Here is a 17,830-nt window from a genome sequence, read left to right on the forward strand (position 1 = left end):
ACCTGGAAGAGTTCAGGAGAGGGGTGGTTGCATGCTTTCTGACACCCCCTTCCCTATGCCCAGGTTGCATACCTGGGGATCTGGCATGCATTTTGAGAGGAGAGGACAGAGGACAAGCTTTTTTTTTTTTTATTTCTCAATGGGACATTACAAATGGTTTACAAAAAAAGGCAAACAATTTAGAAAAAATAGTGTGGGGGTAGGTGCCATGACTTCTGTCTGCTGCAGTTCCAACCTGGTCACCTTCTTGCACCCAGTCTGTGACTGGACAGTGAAAGAGCAGATACAGAAAAATGAGACATCACTGTGCTCTCTCCTCCTATCAGCTTGTTTCCTATCAACATGCTTGGTTGGCACCTAAAGAAGCTGACCATCCCTCACCCTATCTAACTGCTGATGTACAGGAGACTGCAAGAGGCGGATACCCAGGTAGGTATCAGATACTTATACTAGTAGTATTAAACATTTTTAGTAAATACATAACTGCTTCAACTGATGTTTTATATACAGTGTCTGAAAGGTTTTTTGTACACTTCTACACATCTGCCCATGTAAGATAATACTTGTAAGGATTCTTAATGTTCATTCTCAATGTTTCAGACTTCACGCAGATGGATATTTCAGCTTCAGCTCATGGTATCACCATCCTGCTTATTTTCTGTTTTTATGGCTCCATTAATGCCTATCCAGATGGAAAAGTCGAGGTAGCATGTGCTACAATGTTTCCTGAGCATGGAGCTTCCGCTCAGACCTCCAGTGCCCCCTATAGTTTGACTGTTTCTAAAACCACTTACAGTGCCGGAGAACAAATCTCAGGTAATGTTAAAGCGTTTGTTACCTTAAAAATAAATAAATAAATGAATAAATAAAATGGATCCTGCTCCTTTAAAGCATGAATAACAGAACAGCCCTTGTGCTGTGTAATTTGGCCCCCTTCTATAACCTAAAATACCTGGTTGATCCTGCCTGTTCTGCCCTCCCCCCTGTAAACGGACCATGGTTTATCATGGCTGCTGATCCCTGACACCATGGTCAGTTTACGTGCCTCCATCATCTCCAGCTCTTCCCTCTGCTCTCCTGTGTCCTCCTCTGTCCTCCTTCCCCCTCCCGTCAGCTCTGTGTGTGAGCCGCTCCTCCCCTCCCCTTCTAGCATGGTTTTGAGCAGTGCAAAAATTACAGCTCACAATCACTGCCAGCCCCTCTGCTAGGATAACATGTAGTATATAGTGTATGTCGTTTTTTAAAATTCTTCTAAACACCTTATTTCTTCTGGCCGATGAGCGGTCATGTAATTGCCCATCACTCTCTTCCTCTGATGTATGTACTACAGAGGGAGGTCACGTGACCGCCTGGCAGATATCAGAGGGAGATATCGGCCCCTTCCTCCGTGGTACATACATCAGAGGAAGAGAGCGATGGCCGGTCACGTGACCTCCCTTTGAAGTAAATACATCAGAGGAAGAGAGCGATGGCCAGTCACGTGACCTCCCTTTGTAGTAAATACATCAGAGGAAGAGAGCGATGGGCGGTCACGTGACTGCTGATCTGGGAGAAGAAGTTTTAGAAGAAAAATAAAAAAAAAACTACATACACTATATACTACATAATATCCTAGCGGAGAGGCTGCCAGAGATTTTGAGCACTGCCTTAACAACCACTTTAAATGTAAACTTTAAAGTAAAGTGCCAGTCATTAATAATTTATAAAGGAAAGGGGAACTGCATTGCATATCATACTGTTTAAAGTAATTCTATCACCGTGTTGACAAAGGGCATGCTTTTAAAAGTAGGAAATGAAAGTTCTATTAACATACCTCCCAACTTTCAGACTTGAGAATGAGGGACACTTGAGGGAGGCAGAGACTTGCGGCGCACTATGAGTGCTGTGGCAAAAAGTGGGTGTGGTCGAATTTCACAGTTGGAGGGGCTTAAAGGGCATGGTTAAACCAAAACCCAGGCTTTAGATATGTGCTGGGGGGATGCTTTGGGAAGAGAGAGGACTTGTGCTAGAAGGTGGGGTGGAGGGGGGGGGGGTTAGATATGTGCTGGGAGTGATCTAGGAGGGGAGTGGACTTGTGCTAGAAGGAGGGGGGGGCAGATATGTGAAGGGGGGCTCTTTAGGAGGGGAAAGGATTTGTGCTAGAAGGTGGGGGTGGGGGGATTTCAAATCCAACCCCCCCCCCCTTCTAGCACAAGTCCTCTCCCCTCCAAAAGCTGCCCTCCAGCACATATCCTCTTACTACCAGCCCTGCCAAATCCCTCCTCCAAGTGTACATATAACAAAATAGGGGAACATATCCTGTGCTAAAGTGTGAATAACAGAAATCACAAAAAATATCAACAAATGACGGCAGCACTCACTGTATCTACACACAATAATACAAAGAAGACCATAAATTCGATAAAATACATAATGTAACTACAACCATAAACAACAAATAAATATAAAGTACAAAATTGATATTGTATAAAGTGAAGTGTAATAAATACATCCATAAATAAGTGATTTGGAAAGTTCATAAAATATAAATATATCAATAAATAGGTGATTGAAGAAGTTCATGAAAATTTGTAGATGATGAAAAAACAACCAAGTGCAGTACTGCATGAAAAATTACACTTCACTTTATGGGTTTTGCACTTTATATTTATGGTGGTAGTTACAGTATATTATGTATTTTATTGAATTTATGGTGGGTTCACATTATTTATTATTTGGCTGTGCAACACATACAGAAAGACACACAGACATGCTCACACACTCTCACATACAGACCCATACAACCTCATACACACACACACACACACACACACACACACACACACACACACACACACACACACACACACACACATATACACAGTCACAAACACACCTACTTCCTCTGCTTGAAGGGTGTTGAATAGGCCATCCTCACCCCCAGTCCTCTCCAATCCAGTCAGTGGAAAGTTGCTGAAACTCAGTTCCCTGCTCTCAGATTGGCAGCAGGTGGGCGGGGCCGGAGTTATGTTTTGCTGCCTGGGTTTAAAGGCCAGTCCCCACCTCCAGCCCTTGCCTCCAATCAGCAACAGGTGGGCGGGTCTCAAAGTTTGTCCATCTCCTGCGATGTTTTCAGCCTGCATTCATGACATCTTCTCTAGAGGCGGGCTGAGGCATACTCGGGCTCCCTACAAGAGGTTAGTGTGTGGGAGGTGCGGGGGGAGGTTCCCTAATAATCGGCTACAGTGCGCATCTGTGAGATGCCTGTAATAAATAAATAGGTACTGGTCTCTGGGACTCCAGCCGGGCTTCACAGGATGCCAGGATTTACTTGCAATCCCAGGACGGTCCCAGCAAATCCGGGATGGTTGAGGGGGTATGTATTAACACAAAGCCAGTCATGTAATATATTGCAGCTTACCAATCATTAGATATGGTGGCTGCAAAAAAGACACCAGTCCATCCAGTTCAACCTATGATGTGTGTGTGTTTGCTGTTAACCGTGCATTGTATACCCCTGTTGTGGTCTTTAAGGTGCCCATCTAATAGTTTTTTTAAACTATCGATGCTCCCTGCTGATACGACTGCTTGTGGAAGCGAATTCCACACCCTTACTGCTCTGACAGTAAAGAACGCCTTACGTATTTTAAGGTTAAACCGTTTTTCCTCTAGTTTTAGTGAGTGGCCACGTGTCTTATTGTATTCCCTTTCTCTGAAAATGTTGTTCCTTATGCTAGGGTCGCCAGTACAGTATTTTTACATTGATATCATATCCCCCCTCAAGCGTCTCTTCTCCAGAGAGAATAAGTTCAGTGCTTGTAGTCTTTCCCCATAGCTGATGTCCTCCATTCCCCTAATCATTTTTGTTTCCCTTCTCTGGACTCTCTCCGGTTCACGCACAGCCTTCCTGAGGACCGGTGCCCAGAACTGGACAGCATACTCCAGATGTGGCCGGACCAGAGTCTTGTAGAGTGGGAGAATAATCTCTTTATTTCTGGAGTGATTCCCCTTTTTTGTACATGCAAGTATTCTGTTGGCTTTGCTTGCAGCGGCTTGGCATTGCATGCCACTGCCAAGCCTGTTGTCTACCAGTACCCCCAGGTCCTTTTCCATCCTAGACTCACCCAGAGGTCCCCCCCCCCCCCCTAGTGAATAGCTTGCTTTTGTGTTTCTGACGCCAAAGTACATTACTTTACATTTCTTAACATTAAACCTCATCTGCCATGTAGTTGCCCACCCCATTACTTGGTTCAGGTCCGCTTGTAAGGTTTCCACATCCTGCATAGAAGATATTGGCATGCTTAGTTTAGTATCATCCGCAAATACCGAGATTGTACTCGATACCCCCTCCTCTAGATCATTTATGAATAAATTAAACAGGATTGGTCCCAGGACAGAACTTTGGGGGACCCCACTTTTTTGTATATAGTTTAGGCGAGTTTAGGAGAGTTTTGAGGTTTTTTTTTCTGCCAGAAAGGTCCAATCAGAAATGCAAACCAAAAGGAGTTTTTTTCCTGGATCTAACTAGTGAGTTTCAAATATGCCTCTAATCGTCTTAATGTGCATGGACACAAAGGGTAACATTGAGCTTCTTCTACAGGCAAAACACAAAACTCCTGTAGAAGTAGTCATTTTTAGAACAGTGAGCATGGAGCCTTAGGTTTTGTTTCCTTCTATTTTTACCTGGTGATCTGGCCAGTAACACATTTTCAAATTTCATTTGATGCTGTCTGCAGAGACCCTGTGCTCTGCTTAGTGCAGAGTGGGGGCACTCTAATACTGGAGGTGTGTAATTAGTCATATCACCAGGTTAAAACAGAGGAACAAAACAAAAATAAAAAAAGATCAATAAAGCAGAAGTCCAGCCCAATACTTTAAATTCTCCCCTGCAATCAACAATGTGAGCGGAGTTCAGCCTTATGTCTCAAAATAAAAAAATCCCATTTTTTCTACCTTTATTTTGCAGTTTTCAGTGCTGTCACATGACTTCAATCCCTCTTCCTGCTGAGAGCAGCAAGTGGGTGTGGTTACTGAAAGCTAGCAACATCACTTCCAAGGAGGGGCACTGTTCCTATATAGCCAGTGGGCATATTCAGAATGGGTGGAGCTGATCATAGGTCCCGCCCAGTGTTCTCTCATCAGTAAAGGGGCACATATACAGTATAGCTGTGCAGGGCTTTCAATGAAGACTACCATAGGAGAAGGAAGCTGGACACAGGAAGGGAGGGGGGGGGGGGACTGTCAAGGTAGCTGGAAGTGCTCTGGGGTCTCAGCTCACAGTCTACAATGATCATTGTACAGGCAACCGCACTAAGTCTACATTTCCACTAGTGTGACTTGACAAAGTCACATGACAAGTCCCAATCCATTAATTTCAATGGCACCAGTTCCCATATATGCATCTTTGAAAATCAGCAACTTTGAAAAGGTACCTGCACTACTTTGATGCAACTTTTGATGCACATTTGATCCAGAGAGTGTAAATCTGGATCAATGTCACATCAAAGTCACATTCTAAATCGTAATAGTGGAAATGTAGACTAAAGCTACATTTCCACTAATGCGACTTGTCATGCGACTTTGGACAAAGAAAATCGCTTGATAAGTCACAGCCTATTGATTTTAATAGCACCCATTTCCATCTATGCGACTTTGAAAATCAGCAACCTTGAAAACCTTCACTACTTTGATGCAACTTTTATCCAGAGACACATAAAGTTGCATCAAATTCACACTCCAAATTCACACTCTAGCCTAGTGGCTACATTTCCACTAGTGCGTCTCTTAGGTTGTGCGATTTAGAGTGCGACTTTGATGCGACTTTGAGTGCAGCTTTGAACCAACTTTACACTTTCTGGATCAAAGTCGCATCAAAGTAGTGCAGGCACCTTTTCAAAGTCGCTGATTTTCAAAGTGGTATAGATGGGAATGGATGCCATTGAAATCAATGGGCTGTGACTTGCCATGCGACTTTATGTGTCCAGAGTCGAATGACAAGTCGCACTAGTGGAAACTGAACCTAAAACTCATTTCTCACATGTAATGAGCAATAGAAATGAATCTGTATCCTTCTAAACTTTCAAAAATGAATGCTCCTTTGCACCTTATTTCTTTCATATATTGTGCCCCCCCCCCCCCGAGGAAAAGCTGCTAGCCTAAACAAAGCTATGAAGACAGGAGGAGATCATGTTCTTGTCAACATTAGGACGGAAGGGGGTGGGGCTGGACAGTTCTAGGCATGTCTGTCTAAGAAAGACCGAAAACCTTTTCAGGAAGTGAAAGACAGCTTAGCAAATTCAGATAAAAGGAAGGAGTGTTGTTGGTGAAGAACAGGAAGAAGCGGTTTGTCTAGTTTAGACAAGACTTTCTAAGCTAAACAAGCAGCTAGCCAGAAAATGAATAATATCAAAGATAAAGATATTTATCGTACTATAAATAAGAAAATTTTCATTTTTGGTTTTGGGTTTATTGCCGCTTAGTCCATGCAGCTACTTAGGAAAAATGGGGTTAAACCAAGCACCGCACCTTGTCCACAGTTGCGGTACTGATTCAGCCTCCCATAGCTGATTAACATTTCTCTCAGTTTATGTGGTTGTATAACTGAAGTCAACAAAAATATGATGGTACTGATATTTGTTTTCCAGGATCTGATTTTAAGAGGCGCACATTATAAACATGTGTACAAGTGATCAATCAGCGCAATCCAATGCAATAGATACAAATACAGTCTGTGCTGAATGAGTTGCAAGCCAACACCTATAAGTGATTCAAAACTTATTTAACCAAACTATTAACCAAAATGGTGTAGCGCAACTCTCATTAAAAAATCAACATAAAAATACCTTCTCTCAATAGTATACAAACACATCCATATTATGTGAATAAAAAGCAATGTGTATACAAAAAATAATGTGCATACAAAAAAATATTTTATGGCTAATATTCTCTATATATCATACAAAATGCCTCCAAAGATATATAGTTACACAGGTACATAGTTAGAGAGGTTGAAAAAAAAACACCACTTCATCCAGTTCAACCTATGATGAGTGTGTGTGTGTGTGTGTGTTTGCAGTTAACAGTAATCGTATACCCCTGTATGTTGTGGTCATTAAGGTGCCCATCTAATAGTTTTTTTAAACTATCGATGTAGTAACTTGCGTTCATATTTCTGGCACCCAAGTGCATTACCTTACATTTTTCAACATTAAACCTCATTTGCCATGTAGTTGCCCACCCCATTATTTTGTTCAGCTCTTCTTGTAAGATTCCCATGTCCTATGAAGAAGATATTGCCCTGCATAGCTTAGTATTGTCCGCAAATATTGAAATTGTGCTGGTCATCCCATCCTCCAGATCGCTTATGAGTAAATTAAACAGGTTTGGTCCCAGGACAGATCCTTGGGGAACCCCACTTTCCACACCGAACTAATCCGAGTATTCCCCATTTATCACCACACTCTGGACTTGCCCCTGAAGCCAGTTTTAAATCCAGGTACTCACCCTATGGTCCATACCTACGTTCCTTAGTTTGCACAGTAAGCGTTTGTGGGGAACTGTATCAAATGCCTTTGCAAAGTCAAGATACACTACATCTACAGGCCTTCCTTTATCTACAGTAGATGGCAGCTCACTTCTTCATAGAAGGTTAATAGATTGGTCTGGCAAGAATGATTCTTCATGAATCCATGCCGATTACTACTAATGATACCGTTTTTATTGCTAAAATCTTGTATATAGTCCCTTATCATCCCCTCCAATAGCTTGCAGACTATTGATGTTAGGCTAACCGGCCTGTAGTTCCAGAGATATATCTCGCCCCTTCTTAAATATTGGTGCCACGTTGGCTTTTCTCCAATCAGCTGGTACCATTCCCGTCAGTAGACTGTCCTTAAAAATTAGGAACAATGGTCTGGCGATCACCTGACTGAGCTCCCTAAGGACCCTCGGGTCCCATAACCTATTACGTTTTTCAAGTCTAGTTCTCAGCCTGTCTTCTGTTAACCATGAGGGTGCTTCCTGTGACGTGTTATTAACTTTAACATTACAGTATAGGTTACTGTATCCCCCCCCAATTCTTTTGTGAAGACTGAGGAGAAGAATTTATTTAGAACCTCTCCTGTCTTTATAGTCAGATTCCCTTCATCATCCTTTATGGGGCCAATATGTTCTGACCTCACTTTCTTACTATTTATATACTTAAAGAATTTCTTGGGGTTTTTCTTACTCTCTTTCGCTATGTACCTTTCGTGTTTTATCTTAGCTGCCTTGATTGCGCTCTTACATTTCTTATTGCATTCTTTGTAGTGCTGGAATGCTGCCAATGACCCCTCTGCTTTGCATTTCTTGAAGGCCTTTTCTTTAGTTTTTATATGCATTTTTACGTTGGAGTTTAACCACCCAGGCTTTATTTTAGCTCTTCTAAACTTATTCCCTGTCGAAATGACCTGGCCAATACCTTTACTAAGTATGTACTTAAAGCACTCCCATTTTTCCACAGTGTTCTTTGTTCCCAAGATTCTATCCCAGGATTCTATATAAAGTCCAATAAGTGTCTAAATGTGCAAGATATGTAAAAAACAGGAAGTAATATTCAGCTTCAATCCACTGACATCACCACTGTGACATGCATTAAGTAGAGTGAACCCATCACCCATACAGAATGGTCTCTCACCTGACTGACATGACCCCTGCTTTACCAGTAGGTCACACCATACAGTTTTCCCTCTCTGTAGATGAAGCAAAAAGAACTACCCCTTCCCGAGTCTTCACTGTATCCTAATCACATGAGTGGATGGATGGCTGAATGGATCTCCAATCACAGCAACACATATGCGGGGAGAGAAAGCACTCAACCCTAGTGTTCTCCATTTAAAACACTGAATTTGTTAAAAGGATACATATTGTACTTACAGAAAACAGCACTATAGGCAGTGCTAACTATATACCGCTCGACTTTGGCAATCACTAGCGAGACAACGCGAAATGGCTGCATGATGATCATGTATGGGGTTCCTCGCCCTATACGTACATTACGTCCAATAGTCAAGACTCCCTCAGTAGGGCTCCCAAGGGGTCCTGAGGAAGTCCCGACTATTGGACGTAATGTACGTATAGGTCGAGGAACCCCGTATGAGATAATCATGTGGCCATTCCGCATTGTCTCGCTAGTGATTGCCAAAGACGAACGATATATAGTTAGCACTGCTAACATCATACCAAAATTTGAACATCATACCAAATTAGCAGAAACAAAGGAGTTTCTTAGATCGCAGAGCATTTGAGCAAGAATGTTTGAGCACACATTGCTATCATTTTAATATCACTAATTACTAATATGTACTGAATATTAATGTTCCTATGTTAACTTTTGTAACCCGAACATGATTTATACTTTTCTCACTTTGCAGTCTCTCTAAGTGGAAGTTCCAAATTTGAGGGCTTCCTGATTCAAGCCCGCTCGGGCAACTCAGCAACCCCTTTGGGCTCCTTTGAGGTCACGGACACCAGTGCACAGACCCTCACATGTACCACTGCTGCAGTAAGTTTAATGTATCATGAAAAATTAGCTAAACTTCAAAAATTTAAATGCTGACGAAGTTTATGCAACCCTCTCACTAGAGTAAAAACATCAAACTGCAGGCAGCCTGAAAAAAAAAAAAAAGATTGCTAGTAGAAATCTGGAAGGCAGCCACTCCAGTCATCACTCCTTTACAGTATTGTATTCAACGTTTCTATTATGCTCCCTACTGTGGATGCCATTTTCCCTTATTGTTGGATGCTACACCACCATTTGTACTCTATGGTTTCACCTGCTGACCCTTATGTCACTACCAGACACAGCATAGTTTAAAACCCAGCTCAAGGCAAAATCCATACATTCTCCATACCTCTCTCCCACCAATCTCCTACCCATCATGCCAGCTGTTACATTTTCCTTACCTTGTGCAATCATTTCTACTCTCTAGAGCAGTGGTCCTCAACCCTGGCCTACAGGGCCCACTAACAGGCCAGATTTGCAAGATAACTGAAATACATCCCAGGTGATATAATTTGCTGCTCAGTGATTGCAGTATTCTAGTCTGCATCTCCCCAAGGTAATACTTAAAATCTGGCCTGTTAGTGGGCCCTGAGGACCGGAGTTGAGGACCACTGCTCTAGAGTACCCCCCCCCCCCTCCTCTCCCCCATCTCTTCAGGATCCAAGATGACCCCTCTGCTGGTAGGTCAATGGGAACTGTCCATTTCACTAAAACAGTGATGTGGACACCCTGAAGAGAGGCCCCAGTAGGAGGTAAACATAAAGATGAAGGACCTGGCACTGGATGATCATGACAGGTATGTGAAAAGAGGGACTCAAAGAGGCTGTTTTTCAACCCAGCGATCAGAAAGAGCTGGGTTTGATTGAGGGTCAGAAATTGTGCTTTAAATATTATGGACTAGCTTTCGCATTAAGAGTCGGTTCACACTGAGGTGACACGACTCCTTACTACTTCGGGGGCGACTTGTGCATTACATTGCACCATGACTTCGGAGCGACTTGCAGGGACTTCACATAATGGAAGTCTATGCAAGTCGCCCCGAAATAGTACAGGACCCTTTTTCTAAGTCGGAGCGACTTGTGTCGCTCCTATTAGAACGGGTCCTGTAGTGGTCAATGGACCGCGAGGGAGCGCGACTTGTCAGGCTGACAAGTCGCCTGACAAGTACCGCTAATGTGAACCGGCTCTTAAGGTAAACTCCCTTCAAAAGTATTGTTATAGCTTTGATTACACTCTAACAGGTTTAATATTCAGCTGTTTTCTTATGTCTAAAGCCTGGTACACACTATGAGTTTTGTTCCATTCAATCCAGTGGGTTGAAGGAAAAATCAACTGTCAGCTCCTGTCGGAGCCGCAGTACTAACAGTTAAATCAGTTCTCTCTTCTGCCAGAACACTTCAATCAGTGCTCTCTGCCATTGGCTGAGAGCGCTGATCGGGAGCCAGTCGGCTGCTGGTTTTCCAGCATACTAATCCAACAGAAGTCAGCCAAACAACCGGGTTCTGTTGGACCGGCTGGCATACAAATGGGCCGAATGACGGCTGGTTTTTATTGGACCACTTGATGTTGCCTGGCATTAAGCCCTTAACCACTTTAGCTCCGGAAGGTTTTACCCCCTTTAAAGGCCAGACCATTTTTTGCGATTCGGCACTGCATTACTTTAACTAACAATTGCGTGGACGCTGTACCCAAATACAATTGGTTTTCCCTTTTTTCCCCACAAATAGCACTTTCTTTTGGTGGTACTTGATCACCTCTGCGGTTTTTAGATTTTGTGCTATAAACAAAAAAGAGCGACAATTTTGAAAAAAACACAATATGTTTTACTTTCTGCTATAAAACATTCCCAATAAAAAAAAATTAAAAAATCTAATTTTTTTATCAGTTTAGGCCAAATCTGCTACAGATTTTTGGTAAAAAAACAAAAAAACAAAAAGCGTATTTTAATTGGTTTGCGCAAAAGTTATGGCGTTTACAAACTACGGGATAGATTTTTGGACTTTCAATTTTTTTTTATTAGTAATGGCGGCGATCAGCGATTTTTAGTGGGACTTCTGCGGCGGACAGATCGGACCCCTAACTGACATTTTTGACACTTTTTGGGGACCAGGGACATTAATACAGTAATCAGTGCTAAATAATATGCACTGTTATTGTATAAATGACACTGGCAGGGAAGGGGTTAATACTGGAGGTGATCAAAGGGGTTAAATGTATGCTTATTTGTGCTTACTGACTGTGGGGGGGGGGGGGGCTCTGTGAAAGGCACAGAGAGATTGATGTTTAAGCTTCAATGAAACACATGATCTCCCTGTGCCTGTGTGACAGAAGGCAGGCGGCTCTTCTGTCAGTTTCTGTGAAGATCGCGGGAGGCCGGCGGCGATTGTGCCCGCTTCACCTGCCTCTGCTGTGTCTAATCACAGCAGAAGCGTGGCTCAAGCGGCGCGCATGCGCTGCCGAGACCGCGTGCACATAATCACGTAGATCTACGTGATTATGTGCAGCCAAGCCGCCCTGCCGCAGTAAATCTGCATGGGGCAGTCGGCAAGTGGTTAAGGCTGGTCACATATGTTACATGCTCTGAAAATACAACTTTTATCACACTTTCATTTGTTTTGCAGAGTGCAGTGAGTCAAACATCTTCCGCCTTAAAATCAAATGTACAGTTGAAATGGGCGGCTCCATCAAGCGGCAACTCAGACATACAAATAAGGTGATTTTATCTGTAGGTTTTTTTTTACTTTTTTTGAGCAGCTTGATTCCCTCCATTAGGGTGGCTATAAATCCTTGCATATACCCAGTAAAGTAACCAGTCTCAGGTGAAACAAATGTTACTACATACCTTGTACCCTGTTATCTGCCGCCTTTTCTTCTCTACGGCCTCCCAAAGCACACATTTATGCAGCATTTCTGAACTTCAGGAGGCAGGGGTGGGGATCTGATGTCACACACTGCACAGCATAGACCAGGGAGCAGAGTGTAATCTGAGACCTGAGTTGATGGACACACCCCCCTCAATGCAGTATCATAGGGAAATTGAGGCTGCCGCTGGTGCCGTTTCTTCAGAGCCCCATGCCGTGACTGTCGGCTCCCGCGCGCGTGCACGGGAGTGACGTCACCGCGGCTCCGGCCAATCAGATGGCCGGATGCCGCGATCCCGGAAGACGAGCGACTGGACATGTCGCCCGTCATAGAGGTGAGCGGACGGCATGGCGGGGGCTCGTTCTAAGGTAAGTATTTCATAATGAGCTAGTATGCGATGCATACTAGCTCATTATGTGTTTCTCTTACAGGCTGCAAGAAAAGAAAAAAAAAGGTTGCTTGGGTTTACAACCTCTTTAAGAAATAAAGGTAAACAAAAAATGTAAAATGTATTAAAACATGAAAACATGGACGGTGTAAGTAGAGCAGTGGTCTGTGTCAGTAGAACAGGGGAATTTGCACTGCACAGGGTGATTAGAGTGTGCCCAGGCACACCCAGCCAGCATACCCTATATGCACGCTTATGTGAGCTGATATCAGCACAGAGGGGTCTGGTAAACCCTTGATGCTCCAGGTATAGTAGCACAAGTTCATATGCTGGGCATAGATCTTTGGGCAGGTACCCCCCTTTTTTAATCCTATAAAAAATAAATACATAAAAAGAATGTTGCCCTGGGACTTTAAGTGGGGTGAGCACAAATGGCCACTTGTAGTAAAGTAGATATGGTTACAGATTTATTGAAAATGTAAAAAACATCATATAAAATTGAACACTCTTCAGGAGTAGATGCACCTTAGTATGTACATCGGCTAAACCAGGATGGACAAAACAACACAACCGTACGGTAGCAGCAAAAAAGTCTGGTCCGGGAGCTAAAGGTGCGGGACCAAGAGCACCCCACTGGGTAACAGGCGAAGGATAGATAAGACACGTATGTATTTGAGGATCTCCCTTAGTATCCATATCCCTGACATAGTGTTGTGAGAGAAAAAATCATGTAGAGTGTCCTCCATGTGAATGAAAAGTAAGTGACTTTTGATTGTGTTGTTTTGTTCGTCCTGGTTTAGCCGATGTACATGATCATGTGCATCTACTGAAGAGTGAGCAACGAAACACGTTGAGTTAGAAAGATGCTTCAAATCCCCTATGCAATATTACAACTGTAATTTACTAGCATGTATATTATCACGTACTGCAATAATGTCTGTACTGGCATATGTATATGCAATTTTATATGATGTTTTTTACATTTTCAAAAAATCTGTAATGCGATTTGGGTTTTGAGCTTTAACCACTTAAGCCCCGGAGGATTTGGCTGCTAAAGGACCAGGGGTTTTTTTGCGATTTTTTACTGCGTGACTTTAACGGACAATTGCGCGGTCGTGCGACGCTGTACCTAAACGAATTTGACGTCCTTTTTTTCCCACAAACAGAGCTTTCTTTTGGTGGTATTTGATCACCTTTGCGATTTTTTGATCACGCGCTATAAACAAAAAAAGAGCGTAAATTTTGCAAAAATAACAATATTTTTCACATTTTTTTATATGAAATTCCCCAAAAAAAAAAGTAAAAATCAAAATTTTTTAACATTTTTCGGCCAATTTGTTTTATGCTACCTATGTTTGGTAAAAAAAATCGCAAAAAGCGTATTTTGATTGGTTTGCGCAAAAGTTATCGCGTTTACTAACAAAGAGAAAGATTTTTGTCATTTTTGGTGTTTTTTTTTTTAACGCATAATGGCGGCGATCTGCGATTTTTTTTCGGTACTGCGACATTGCGGCGGACAGATCGGACCCTTGACTGACATTTTTGACACTTTTGGGGTTACCAGTGACATTACTGCAGTAATCAGTGCTATACATATGCACTGTTACTGCAAAAATGACACTGGCAGGGAAGGGGTTAACTTTATTGGACAGGGAGGGGTTAAGTGTGTCCTAGGGGCGTGCTTTCTACTGTGTAGGGACATGGCTATTGGTGTAAAAGCAAAGATCAACCGTTCTACATAGTAGAACGGTCAGATCTTCACTTTTACACAGGGAGAACTGACAGGCAGCTTGTTTACACAAGCTGCTCTGTCTTTCTCCCTTCACAGGAGCAATCGTAGTGTGGCCGGCGGACATCGAGTCCGCCGGTCACACGCACTGACTTGCCTGTGAACGAGCCGCGGCGGGTGCGCGCCTCGGCGGGCGCGCGCCCGCCCGCGATAGGCTCGCAAGTCAGTGACAGGCGAGTGACGTACCGATACGTCACTCTGCCTGGCCGGGGCTGACCGCCGCAGTATATAGTCGTGCGGCGGTCGGCAACCGGCTAGAGAACCAAAGTTTTTTGTAATAATAATAGGTTAAAGATTCCTATGTATAGTTGTGCCAACATCCCTGGTAATATGACAAGTAGTTATTTGGTTCCTCGGACCAGTGTGTGGGACTTTGAGGCAATGAAGTAAGAAGCAAAAAGCAGTATGCGATTTTCACGTTTATCATAAAACACATAAATTACAGCATGTATATTACATGAGGTATTAGGTGCTGGGTGGGTAAGAGGCCCATCTGTGGTGGTGCACGAAAAGAAAAAAGGTGTGACACTGTGAATATTGGTGACTTTTAGAAACACAATGTCCTGCCATCCATGGGTGTTGGATGTTGCAGGAAGCGTCTCTGTTCCAACGCGTTTCGGCTGCCTAAGCGGCTATGCCTTTTTCAAGGATTTCACCATATCTATAAAGATATTAGTCTTTATTAGTGTCAAAAATGTTTAAGGCAATTTCAGCTTGTATAGTCTGTGTTATAAAGTTGCTTACATTTAATTTTTTGTACAGTTTCTCGATCGGTATGTATGGAGGCAGTGGCGTACCTAGAGCATTTGGCACCCGGGGCGGATCCTATATCTGGCCCCCCCCCCCTCCCAACTTTAAAATGTAAAAACACCCACAAAAAATTGTAATGTGTTCAAGAATATTTTTTGCACAAATTTCACAGCCCCCCATCACAGTGCCCCTTGCAGTCTGCCCTCCGTCTCTCAAATCACAGTTCCCCCTTTTGCACTCTCTGCCTCCCCTGCACAGTCCTACCTTCAGCATAAATAGATAGCTAATATTATTAGAAATGTGTTTAAGTTTGAGTAAGAGATTGGAGAATTGCTAAAGGAGATATTCAGAGACTACAGACATGATACAGGAGATGGTCAGAGACTGTAGACATGATACAGGAGATGGTCAGAGACTGCAGACATGATACAAGAGATGGTCAGAGACTAAGGACATGATACAGGAGATGGTCAGAGACTGAAGACCTGATACAGGAGATGGTCAGAGCCTGAAGACATGATACAGGAGATGGTCAGAGACTACAGACATGATACAGGAGATGGTCAGAGACTACAGACATGATACAAGAGATGGTCAGAGACTAAGGACATAAAACAGGAGATGGTCAGAGACTGAGGACATGATACAGTAGATGGTCAGAGACTGAGGACATGATACAGGAGATGGTCAGAGACTGCAGACATGATACAAGAGATGGTCAGAGACTAAGGACATGATACAGGAGATGGTCAGAGACTGAAGACCTGATACAGGAGATGGTCAGAGACTACAGACATGATACAAGAGATGGTCAGAGACTGCAGACATGATACAAGAGATGGTCAGAGACTAAGGACATGATACAGGAGATGGTCAGAGACTGAAGACATGATACAGGAGATGGTCAGAGACTACAGACATGATACAAGAGATGGTCAGAGACTAAGGACATGATACAGGAGATGGTCAGAGACTGAAGACCTGATACAGGAGATGGTCAGAGCCTGAAGACATGATACAGGAGATGGTCAGAGACTACAGACATGATACAAGAGATGGTCAGAGACTACAGACATGATACAGGAGATGGTCAGAGACTAAGGACATGATACAGGAGATGGTCAGAGACTGAGGACATGATACAGGAGATGGTCAGAGACTGAAGACATGATACAAGAGATGGTCAGAGACTGAGGATATGATACAGGAGATGGTCAGAGACTGAGGACATGATACAGTAGATGGTCAGAGACTGAGGACATGATACAGTAGATGGTCAGAGACTGCAGACGTGATACAAGAGATGGTCAGAGACTGAAGACATGATACAGTAGATGGTCAGAGACTGAGGACATGATACAGTAGATGGTCAGAGACTGCAGACGTGATACAGGAGATGGTCAGAGACTGCAGACATGATACAGTAGATGGTCAGAGACTGAGGACATGATACAGTAGATGGTCAGAGACAGCAGACATGATACAGTAGATGGTCAGAGACTGCGGACATGATACAAGAGATGGTCAGAGACTGCAGACATGATACATTAGATGGTCAGAGACTGCAGACATGATACAGGAGATGCTCAGAAACTGCAGACATGATACAGATGGTAAGAGACTGCAGACGTGATACAGTAGATGGTCAGAGACTGCAGACGTGATACAGGAGATGGTCAGAGACTCCAGACATTAGTACAGTAGATGGTCAGAGACTGCAGACATGATACAGTAGATGGTCAGAGACTGCAGACATGATACAGGAGATGCTCCGAGACTGCAGACATAATACAACAGATGGTCAGAGACTGCAGACATGATACAGGAGATGCTCAGAGACTGCAGACATGATACAGAAGATGGCCAGAGACTGCAGACATAATACAGGAGATGGTCAGAGACTGCAAACATGATACAGGAGATGGTCAGAGACTGAGGACATGATACAGTAGATGATCAGAGACTGAAGACATGATACAGTAGATGGTCAGAGACTACAGACATGATACAGGAGATGGTCAGAGACTGCAGACATGATACAGGAGATGGTCAGAGACTGCAGACATGATACAGGAGATGGTCAGAGACTGAGGACATGATACAGTAGATGGTCAGAGACTGAGGACATGATACAGGAGATGGTCAGAGACTACAGACATGATACAGGAGATGGTCAGAGACTGCAGACATGATACAGGAGATGGTCAGAGACTGCAGTCATGATACAGAAGATGGCCAGAGACTGGAGACATGATACAAGAGATGGTCAGAGACTGCAGACATGATACAAGAGAAGGTCAGAGACTGAGGACATGATAGAAGATAGAAGAGCACTAGGGGGGGCGGAGAGCACAGACGAAGCAGAGAGCACTGGAGGAGCCGAAGGGCACGGTGGGGGGGGGGGGGGACTGGAGAGAATTAAGAGGGGGTTTGGAAAGCATTGTAGGGGGGTTGGAAGGTGCAGGGGGTGGAGAGCACTGGGGGGACAGGGAGCACTTGGGGGGCGAGCAGGGAAAACCAG

General features: G+C 43.5%; 1 protein-coding gene across 1 annotated transcript in view; it reads left to right on the top strand.

Moving 5' to 3' along the window:
• Window positions 1-17,830, top strand: part of LOC309562228 (putative ferric-chelate reductase 1) — a gene marked incomplete at both ends in the record, with an annotated part of 31,672 nt that overhangs the window by 10,074 nt on the left and 3,768 nt on the right. The window contains 3 exons of the mRNA XM_082266352.1: window positions 601-816; window positions 9,390-9,520; window positions 12,142-12,233. Coding sequence (XP_082122478.1) covers window positions 601-816; window positions 9,390-9,520; window positions 12,142-12,233 — 439 coding nt within the window. The remainder of the gene's footprint in view (window positions 1-600; window positions 817-9,389; window positions 9,521-12,141; window positions 12,234-17,830) is intronic.

The sequence above is a fragment of the Pelophylax lessonae genome (assembly GCF_965119305.1).
Source record: "Pelophylax lessonae genome assembly, chromosome: 8".
Taxonomy (NCBI): Eukaryota; Metazoa; Chordata; class Amphibia; order Anura; family Ranidae; genus Pelophylax; species Pelophylax lessonae.